General features: G+C 42.2%; 2 protein-coding genes across 3 annotated transcripts; one reads left to right on the forward strand and one right to left on the reverse strand.

Moving 5' to 3' along the window:
• Window positions 1-365: 365 nt before the first annotated feature.
• LOC137611420 (uncharacterized) lies at window positions 366-2,326 on the reverse strand. Of its 2 annotated transcripts, none has more exons than XM_068339608.1 (3): window positions 2,080-2,326; window positions 1,296-1,388; window positions 366-1,204 (listed from the first exon to the last, which is right to left on the reverse strand). In XM_068339608.1, exons 1-3 carry the CDS (start codon window positions 2,116-2,118, stop codon window positions 578-580), a joined length of 759 nt encoding a protein of 252 aa, XP_068195709.1. In that variant the 5' UTR covers window positions 2,119-2,326; the 3' UTR covers window positions 366-577. The 2 variants fall into 2 exon arrangements, with proteins under 2 accessions (XP_068195709.1, XP_068195708.1); XM_068339607.1 differs by lacking the exon at window positions 2,080-2,326 and adding an exon at window positions 1,619-1,728.
• A 280-nt stretch (window positions 2,327-2,606) lies between these two features.
• wdr20a (WD repeat domain 20a) lies at window positions 2,607-10,412 on the forward strand. The gene is made up of 4 exons (XM_068338001.1): window positions 2,607-2,886; window positions 6,071-6,253; window positions 6,873-8,216; window positions 9,330-10,412. Exons 1-4 carry the CDS (start codon window positions 2,623-2,625, stop codon window positions 9,381-9,383), a joined length of 1,845 nt encoding a protein of 614 aa, XP_068194102.1. The 5' UTR covers window positions 2,607-2,622; the 3' UTR covers window positions 9,384-10,412.
• The last annotated feature ends 81 nt before the right edge of the window (window positions 10,413-10,493 follow it).

Genomic DNA, 10,493 nt, shown 5'->3' on the forward strand with positions numbered 1-10,493 from the left:
CATTTTAGCTCTTTACTGGTACCTGCCAGTGAGTAACCAGCTAACTGGGAAGTGAACTTTAAATTTTAATTAGTCCCAATGTAAAAGTACTGAAGCATCTGCAAACCTGATTTAAGTCTATGCATTGGCACATATTTTTGTGTGGAATTACTAGTCCCAGAGTTATAAAAAAAAAGCGCAACATTACCAGTACTAAAAGATTTACCCAACTTTACCAAGTACAGCACAAGCAACCTTAGGTCATTACATTTGGAAGAGTCTATAGAGGTTTATCCAAGTTTTTGATAACCACGGTTTGCATAGTTCTTTAAGTAATATGTTAGGGTCAATCTTCAGTGAAAGTTTCATCAAAATTTGCCCAATAATGTTTGTGATTCTGCTGACAATCACAAATAGTACCAAATAACTTCATCAGCACACATGATCAAACAATTCATTTTGATTTTTTGCTTGTGAGACAATGGAGAATTCCTTTAACACACCACAGAATGTACATTGGACCATTATGTTATTTATTGTGGTAATGCTCCCAAGAAAAAGAAAATCAGCATAGTGACAACAGTGAAACCTCAAAAATTCAGTTTTTCTGTAGAAGTTCGTATGCAGATCCTCCCTCTTGTTCGTCCTGCATGTTGATTACACATTGCCTCTTTCTTTGCCCCATGTCCCCCACTTCTGCTCCAGGAAAACAGAACTTTCTCTTGTAAAGAGATCCCAGGATACAGGGGCTGGGGGATCTCTCAGACGAGCTTCCCACCATCTGGGACACACTCCCCTCCATCGGGATTACAGGTCCATTTGTTGGAGGTTTGGATGATCTTGAAGCATGTCCACTGGTGTCATCCAATTTGCAATCTAATTCAATATCCATGGTTTCTGCAGGCTTTATGGAATCCCAGGCCATTTTCTCGTTGATATCTCTGCACTCTTTCCTTTCACTGTGGGAGGGTGGCGCGCCAACCTTGCACATCCACAGCTCGGAGTCACTTCCACATTTCATCTGGACATCCAAAAGAGGTTGCTGCTCTCCTTCATTTTTTACCTCTTCTCTAAGGGAAGTGGGTTGATGAAAGACAAACCTCCTGTTCCTGCTGGAGCACCGACAACCACCTCTTCCTTGCTGCTGTGTTCGCCTATGGAAAACACTTATGTTGATATTTGACCCATCAGAATCCTCAGAACTCCCATCGTATGGATCAAAAAACTACAATAATGAGCAAATTAACACCAGTTAGGAAGAAACAGAATGCTTCTGTAGCAAAAAAGTATTGGTTTCAAGAGAGAATAATGCTTACCAAAGAAAAAGATCCATGTCTTCCAGCGGGTTTGTGTGTTAATGGCAATATCCGTTGAATAGTCCCACTCTCTGATGCACTGCTCACACATCCCTGCTCATTGAACAAATTGTGTGAGTTTTACATCAGCAAAATTGCATGAATTTTAACATCATGAATATTAATATTTACATGTACAAGGTTCAATTCTAGGGTGACTTGCCAAGTAACATTACTGAAATAACGGGAAAAAGTGCCCAAGTGTCAAATATATGTGAAAATTGACACTGTGCTGTATGCATTTGTGTAGTATAAAAATATGTGATGGTCACATTCAGAAATACCATAATGCTGGTGTCTGACCATCTTGGGCTGATCTCCGAGTCAGAATCTGTACTGGATTCCACTTTACACATCTCCTAGCAGAAAACAGAGGACACTCCAGTCCACATTCATGTCAAATTACGAATACAATAACCGTAAATGCAAAGGATTTAAATTGTTCAGACTGATATTTTATCGGTGTGGTGAGAAAATACGGTTTAGTGATCTCTCACCATGTATTTTAAAGCAAGCTGGTCCATGTTGTTGGGTGAATGTCTATCACTGTAATCCAATTGAACAAAAACAAAATTAATTTGAAGTGAAATAACAATTTTGTTGTTTTTTTTAAAAAAAAAAAAAGTATATGTATAGAAAAAGCGTTTTATTCCAAGTACTGCTTAGTTATGTAGCGCCTGAATAGCGTGGAGAGAAAACGAACACGCCTCCACAAGTGCTTTTAAATTTAAAGACTCATTCTTACCTGGAAGCGCAAGCTGTCGTCTCCAAGATGTCGTGACATTTTGCGTAAATAATTTATTAAAGACGTCTGTGCAGTATCGTCGGGGACACTTAGCAATTAACCACCAGAGTACCAGGTGTCGTTTATGAGACACCGCCAAAGGTTTGTCACACACAGGTGAGCGGCACGCGCTCGGTAAAGCCATGGGCACGAGCTCGAAAGTTTAAACAAAACAACACATCCGGTGTGTTTTTGTTTTTCAAAATAAAACCCCAAAAGACGCTTGTTTCCTTTAATTACGTAATTGCGTAATTGCGTCAAATTTTTGGTCGGTTTTTCAACACAACCTAACGATCCTAAGAGCTTCATATTCTCACGGTTCCGAACTGATAAACCGACTTGTAAGAAAAAAAAAACGAAGCTGTGATAACTTTTTATTTACGGACTCATGCAGCTCACTTTTCGTCGTTTCACCAGTTCCCCGGTGCACCGTTGGGGGGAACGGGAGAGTCGGAATACCTACTATCTTCCCTGCGTAAGATCCGGCCTGGGGGAAAGGGATGAATGTTAATTTCAAAGATGGCGGCGGAGGGAGGAGGGAAGGAGATGAACGAAATTAAAACTCAGTTCACCACTCGGGAAGGTGTCTACAAACTCCTCACTCACTCCGAATACAGCCGTCCGAACAGGGTGCCTTTCAATTCGCAAGGCTCCAACCCCGTTAAGGTCTCCTTCGTCAACGTCAACGACCAGTCGGGCAACGGCGACAGGATCTGTTTCAATGTGGGCCGTGAGCTCTACTTCTACATCTACAAAGGCGTTAGAAAGGTAGCGTGCTAACGCAGCTGTCAGTGGAAATTCGTGACGTTGCGTGACACAAAACACACACGCTGTTTGAAGTGTTGTCGAATTGTAGGAACATGTTGTGCGCTTGACTTTGAAATTAGCTAGGAGCTAAGATTCAGCTAACCTACTCGTTAGCTAGTCAGCGCGACATGCTAACCCTAGCATAGCAGAATGGAGTCGGAGGCCAGCGGCGAAATTCCGTCCCCTGTCCTTCACCCTGCTGTGGTTTAGCGATGTAAAACTAGACGTTTCTATTAGGATCGCATGGGAGCAGCTGACGTTTTGATTTAAGGTGTGAAGGGTCGATATTGCTGATGTGACAGTGACAGCTGTATTCGCCGGAGCCCTGTGAGTGACAGTCGTTGACAGGTCGTCGTAATGCGGTTTCAGTCTGTGGAAAGTAATCGTTGTCAGTGTGTTTTGTTGCGGTGACATTCAGCTCTCTGCTCCCGGCTGTGGATGGACGGAATCTGACTCTATTCAAGTAGCAGACACACCAGCTAACGCTAGCTAGTAAAGAATGTTCAGCGTATGGCTAAAGTATGTAAATCCGTATTTATGTAAGAGGCGAGAGTTACACGTGTTGTTTGTTTTTAGATCATTTACACCTGTTTAGTTTTTAAGAATGTCACGATGATCGTGGGTTCATAACAGGTGTGATGCAGTTGAAAGGAGGACGGAGAACAAGTGGCGATCACGTGACAAGTTATCACGATACCGTGCTTACGGTATGTTGTTCATTTGGGAACAAGTAAATAATTCTTATATACTGTGACAGTACATAAAAAGATTTAGACTGAGGTAAAATGCCATAACCTTATGCTATGTGTTGCTCTTGTCATGCCAAAAAGTTATTGATCAGTAGATTTAAAGTTGACAGTAAAGGATAAAACGGACAATGTTTTGAAAGAGTTATTTGATTTTGTTATAATAAAAATGCATCACAAGGGGGTGTTAACATGACTTCACGTTTGTATTTATCTCATTCCTACGATCTGGTTGGAAGAGATGGGTGTTCTTTGTGTGATATGTTTTGATTATTAAAGTCTTCTTTTTTGCTGGAGCAGACACTTGACCACAGGTTTCGGTTTCTGTCCTGCACATCATAGCCAGCAGGTTTTCAGATGCTGTGCATCTCCTGTTGAATAGAATAGGAAATAAATAAAGTAATGCATCCCTCTGCTGACAACAAGAAGATTTTGGGCTCGATTGAAGGCTGTGCAGTTGAGGAAAGCAAGTATTTGATTCCCCTCTGATTTCGTCGTCTTTTCCCTTCGGCTTTTCCCTTCAAGGGTCGCCACAGCGAATCAGTTGCCTCCATCTAACCCTGTCTTATGCATCCTCTTCTCTCACACCAACTACCTTCATGTCCTCTTTCACTCCATCCATAAACCACCTCTTTGGTCTTCCTCTAGGCCTCCTGCCTGGCAGTTCACAACTCAGCATCTTTCTACCAATATATTCACTATCTCTCCTCTGGACATGTCCAAACCATCTCAGTCTGGCCTCTCTGACTTTATCTCCAAAACCTCTGCTGGCCCTCTGATGTACTCATACCTGATCCTATCCTTCCTGGTCACCACCAAACAGAACCTCAGCATGATTCCCCTCTGATTTAAAAGTTAAAAAATAAAACCCCTGAAACTTACTGTATTAGAATAGAATAGAATAGAATAGAAAGCCTTTATTGTCACTATACATGGTATAATGAGATTAATCCCACAACGGGAAATTGTCTTTTCACTCACACCAAATAGAGATGTTCAACATGCGTATATACATTGTATACAGCCCCCTAAAACAAAAAATTAGCATCGGGGGAGGCAGAGTGATTGGTTGCGACTTCAGGGTGCGCCCCAAATGAGCAGCTTGTAGGGGGGACGGCGCCTTACTCAAGGGCGCCTCGCTCAAGGGCGCCTCGGTAGTGACCGGGAGGTGAGCTGACACCTCCCACTGTCAGCTCACACTCCGAGGATTGTTGGGGGGAGCGGGAATTGAACCACTGATCTCTGATCATGGTAATGCCCGGTCTACTGCTGAGCCACTGCCCCCCCCCCCCCCCCCCCCCGGATTTAGAAAGTTTTCATACTAAGGAATAAATTGACAGTCCCTGATTTTTATGGTAGGTTTATTTTAACAGTATTAGAATATTAAAAATGGAAAATTGTATTAAATGAAAAGTAAAAATTTTCATTTCATTGAGGGAAATAAGCATTTGACTTCCATAGATTTCTTTATAGAATTAAGGTCAGGAGACTGGCCAGGCCAATCCATAACCTTCTATAGAGTCACTTCTTTGTCTTCTTGAATGTATGTTTTGGTTCGTTGTCGTGCTGGAAGGCCCATCCACGACCCATTTTCAGTGCCCTGGCGGAGATGAGCAGGTTGTCACCTTAGATTTTTCAGTACATGACCCCGTTCATCCTCCCGTTGACGCAGTGTCCTCAACCTGTCCCCTTAGAAGAGAAACACCCCCAAAGCATAATCCACCACTATACTTGATGGTGTTCTTTGGGTCATATTTAGCATTTCTCTTCCTACAAACACTTTGATTTGAGGCTAAAGAGCTTGCAAGTGGGTATTTCTTGCCTTGCCCAGCCTGATGCCATGTTTGTATATAAAGGTTTAATCTGTATTTGTTATTAAACCACTAATGACACTGAAACACTGATATTATTGCGTTATCTGTTGAACAGTAATGGAGGAACCAGTGAGTCATTGTATATTTAAACCTTTATGTTCTATGGTTACTGCCAGTAAATCAGTAACAAACTGCTGTCATAAAGGTTATCTACATTCTATGCGTAGGGCGAGTTGTTCACAGCAGTAAAGTATTTTCTCAACATTGAAAACAAAGTGCTTGATCCGATGCGATTGCTAGTATCTGTTCATCTGCAGAGTAAGGCAGGGCTGTATACTTGAGGTGTACCTCAGATTTTCTTTGTGACAATCCTTTATATAAAGACAAAACTTTGTTTTTGTTGAGATTACTTCTATCTAGAACATCTATATAACAAAACTAATAACTGCACTCTCGGTGGACCTGCAGTGGCGTGTGCCAGGCAGTTTGAACGAATGTAGCCTTTGTCATTCAGCCAAGTACTTTAAGTAATTTTTTATTATTAAAAATTCCTGCCCTCAATACATGTGTACTTTTGCTCTGAAGGCTGCAGACCTGAGCAAGCCCATAGACAAGCGCATCTACAAGGGAACGCAGCCCACCTGTCATGACTTCAACCACCTCACGGCCACGGCGGAGAGCGTTTCCTTGCTGGTGGGTTTCTCAGCAGGACAGGTTCAACTCATCGACCCCATCAAGAAGGAGACGAGCAAGCTCTTCAATGAGGAGGTGGGTCTCAGGGTTACATTACCAACAGTTCTTATCTCAGAGTTCTCTTCAGGCTGCAGACGAAAATTATCGAAGTGGATTCTTGCCTTTTTTTTACAGACATGATTGCTGTGGTCCTTTTAATATTGAACCTTGCTGTCGGACAGATAGAATTTGTTTTTGTAATTGTGGGCTGAAAGATAATTATGTTTTTCATCTCATCAAATCCCACATAGAGGAGGAAACCTATGCCCCCAGGAGAACCATTAATTCAACTACAGCTCTCATTGAAATGAGCTCATGTGTTAGACCTGAAATTCTCTTGAGTATCTCCAAAAAAAGCCCAAAACTTTATTGTATATGTTTTTTTATGTATGGACTTTTTATATGGAGACTACTTAGTCCATCTAAACAATCAATTTATTTAAAGGATTTTCTTTGGAGTTTTTGTATTTGCTGCTATTTTTCGTGTTCTCCCATGTCATCAAGAGTTAGAGACTTTTCCATTTGATTATGTGAATATGTTCAGAATATTAATTTCACTCTTCTGTGGCTCAGAACTGCGCTGTTTTTTTTGTTTTATTTCTCCATTCTCTCTGCTGCCTGTGTCTCAAACATCATCTCTCTTTCCCTCTTGCAGAGACTAATAGACAAGTCCAGAGTGACATGCGTGAAATGGGTTCCGGGTTCCGAGAGCCTGTTTCTGGTCTCCCATGCCAGTGGGAACATGTACCTGTACAACGTGGAGCACACGTGCGGCACCACAGCGCCTCACTACCAGCTGTTAAAGCAGGGAGAAAACTACTCTGTGCACACTTGTAAGAGTAAATCCACGCGGAACCCTCTCCTTAAATGGACAGTGGGTGAGGGGGCTTTGAACGAATTTGCCTTTTCTCCTGATGGGAAGTTCCTAGCGTGCGTCAGCCAAGATGGCTTCCTACGAGTCTTCAACTTTGATGCCGTTGAGCTTCACGGCACCATGAAGAGCTACTTTGGTGGCTTGCTGTGTGTGTGCTGGAGCCCCGATGGGAAGTACATCGTCGCTGGCGGAGAGGACGATCTCGTGACTGTGTGGTCCTTCTTGGACTGCAGAGTCATCGCCCGAGGCCACGGGCACAAGTCGTGGGTGAGTGTGGTGGCGTTCGACCATTACACCACCAGCGTGGAAGAGAACGACCCGATGGAGTTCAGCGGCAGCGACGAGGATTTCCAGGATCAGATGAGTCACTTCGGTCGGGACCGGGCAAACAGCACGCAGTCTCGACTCTCCAAGCGCAACTCCACGGACAGCCGGCCTGTCAGCGTCACGTACCGATTTGGTTCAGTGGGCCAGGACACTCAGCTGTGTTTGTGGGACCTCACCGAGGATATTCTTTTTCCTCACCTTCCTCTCTCACGGACACGAACACACACTAACGTGATGAACGCTACCAGCCCCCCCGCAGGTGCCACAATAATCACTAACACCTCCAGTAGCACTACTAACGGAAACAACAGCGGTGCCAATATTCCTGGCATTAACTCCCTCTCTTCTACATTACCACGCTCCAACAGTCTACCCCACTCAGCCGGCACCACCACGACAACGGCAAACAATACCAACAAGGCCGGCGGCGGTAGCGGTGTCAGCAGTGGGATTATGGACAGTGCCATTGCCACAGGTGTGAGTAAGTTCGCGACGCTGTCGCTTCACGATCGTAAGGAGCGCCACCACGAGAAGGACCACAAACGCAACCACAGCATGGGCCACATCAGCAGCAAGAGTAGCGACAAGCTCAACCTGCTGACCAAAACCAAAACGGACCCCGCTAAGACTCTGGGCACGCTGCTGTGTCCACGCATGGAGGACGTGCCCCTCCTGGAGCCCCTCATCTGTAAAAAGATAGCACACGAGAGACTGACTGTACTCATATTTTTAGAGGACTGTTTAGTGACTGCTTGTCAGGAGGGATTTATTTGCACATGGGCGAGGCCAGGCAAAGTGGTAAGTTCCTTTTAATGTAGGAAATGTGGGGGAAAGTTGAAATGCATAATATTCTGTCTGTTATTATTTAGCTTTTCTAAAACTCATTCGGAGGGCTGAGAGAATAAAATAAACTGGAGATTTGCAAAGTAATTTTTAGCTTTTTTGTAGTTGGATTGTCACATTCTAGAGGCAGTTAAAATATTTGTTTAATGTACATCTGGTTTCCAATGAATGACCAATTATAATTTCAAGTATAACCAGTGCTATGAACGTGTCTGGTTATATAATCAGAAGGATTTCCTGTGGAGACCTGTGAAGGAAAAGACGTTATTAATCAACATGAAGTGTGCTCATTGGTTCATCCTGTTCCAAAATGCATAGCAACCTAGCCAAGTCATCCAGATGCACTTAAATTTCAGCTTTTATGCAAATGACCTGTCATTGCCCAAAGAATCTCTGCAGTTCCTCACATGCTCACTGCTTAATATGTGCAATTACCCTTGTGTACTTCCCTCCTATCTGTGTGTTTTGAGAGATTTTGCCAGAACGAGGCACACGATATTCTGGTTCTGAGACATTAGAGTCTTTCTGGTGATATTTTTATGGTAGGGTCAAATATTCAAGGAACATTAGAGGCCGAAATGTCCTTGAAACCCCATCAAGTGTCTAAACAAAAACAAAGAAATTTAAAAGCAGTGCCAAAATGTCAAACAATACAGTTATTCCAACCGACTTTTTCGGAAAATGGAATGAATTTCAAGATGCAGTGTGTACAATGTGTAGTAGAAAGGAAGAAATCAAAGGTTTATGGTGCAGGATTGGGTTTCTAATGGTAGAAGTGCAATAACCACAATGTTTTTAACTGTTTGGTAGGTTTGAAAAAGTGCCTTGATCGAGCAAACCTCTCAAAGACATTAGTGCTGCGCTGTGCACCCATCACTCGCTGACTGCTGTGTACAGGCTAATTAAATGCAGGAGATCAGGTTATGGAAAGACGCAGCTAGAGGCTAATATTTAATGAGCTATTTGTTGCTTGATTTTTTTATTCCTTTCTTTTTTGTTTTCTTTTTCTTTTTTTGCTTCAGTATGTAAACTTTCCCAATGCAAATCTCCTTGTTTTCCTTTTTCCAGGGTTTATTGTCATCCCAAAACCAAGCCAGCTCTCCCAGTGGAACAGTAGTATAGCCACAATATTTCTGCTGCTAAAGAACCCTGCAACCCAGAGTCTGATGCTGCGCTTCACCCTGCAAGCATTGCAAGTTTTCCTTTACTTTGATACCCATGCCCTCCCCTTTCCTCCCCAGATTTTGTTGACAGCTTTTCTGTTCTTTTTTCATTTATGTCTCATTTGATCTAGTGGAGGAATGCAGCAAGAAAAGGTGTGGTGAAATTAGTGGACTGTTGCGCTAATCTGCTTTTGTTCTTTAGAGTTTTAACACATTTTAGAGTTTTTAAAAGAAATCTTTCTCATCTCATCCTATTGTTGTCCCATCTGAAACTAAAGCTTGGCTTTGTTAGATGCAAAAACCAGGACACTGTGGCTTGAGATTAAAGGGATAGTCCGTTCAATTCTCATAATCCGTGTGTCTTTTTCAAACATTATGTGGCCTGGTTTCTTCTCAGGGTTACTGACTCAAGTGTGACTTTTGGGTGAACTATCCTTTTCAGACCAAGTGCGTGAGCATCTGAAAATTGTGCATCCACTCGCATTCACCCACCACTAATCATTCTTGAGTAGAATCTTCCCCATGACTTTGCACTGATTTTATTTGTTTTGTCAGTTGTTTTTATAATTACGCTAATGGAACAGAAAAAGAAGTTGAGGACCGCCTTGTTGCACTCGGCTTTAACTTCCTCAAGTCTTGAAATCTGAATCTAGAAATCTGGATGCTGCAATCACTCTTTTTTTTTTTAATGAGAAAAAAAAATGTTTGCACTTAAATTAGTTTTAGAAGAAAAAGGCTTTACTTTTTTTTTGGGCGTGCTATGAAGTCACAGATGGCTAATACAGTAGGTGAAGAAAAAGATTTTAAAAAAACTATTAAAACCTTTGTCTATTGAGCATTTATTTTTTAATATTGTTTCAGATTCAAATCTGCTTTGTATCATAATGTGTATATTGTAATTAACTGATTTGATGGGGGCCTAAGCAAACTACCATTACTCCAGTGGAAGTTTTGTCATTGATAGTATATTTCTAAAGCCTAAAGTATACATAATAATATTAAAATAATCTTGAATACATTGCTTTCTGATTTTTTTTCTCCACATTTTACTCGACTTTACCTGAAGCTG

This window comes from Antennarius striatus, chromosome 17 (genome assembly GCF_040054535.1).
Source record: "Antennarius striatus isolate MH-2024 chromosome 17, ASM4005453v1, whole genome shotgun sequence".
In the NCBI taxonomy this organism is placed as follows: domain Eukaryota; kingdom Metazoa; phylum Chordata; class Actinopteri; order Lophiiformes; family Antennariidae; genus Antennarius; species Antennarius striatus.

Coding starts and splice junctions, on each gene's coding strand:
- LOC137611420 (XM_068339607.1), bottom strand. CDS start 1,690: ATGTGTAAAGTGGAATCCAGTACAGATTCTGACTCGGAGATCAGCCCA. Junction 1,389..1,618: donor GGTCAGACACCAGCATTATG/GTATTTCTGAAT, acceptor TTCAATGAGCAG/GGATGTGTGAGCAGTGCATC. Junction 1,205..1,295: donor GACATGGATCTTTTTCTTTG/GTAAGCATTATT, acceptor TCATTATTGTAG/TTTTTTGATCCATACGATGG.
- wdr20a (XM_068338001.1), top strand. CDS start 2,623: ATGTTAATTTCAAAGATGGCGGCGGAGGGAGGAGGGAAGGAGATGAAC. Junction 2,887..6,070: donor TCTACAAAGGCGTTAGAAAG/GTAGCGTGCTAA, acceptor TTTGCTCTGAAG/GCTGCAGACCTGAGCAAGCC. Junction 6,254..6,872: donor GCAAGCTCTTCAATGAGGAG/GTGGGTCTCAGG, acceptor TCCCTCTTGCAG/AGACTAATAGACAAGTCCAG.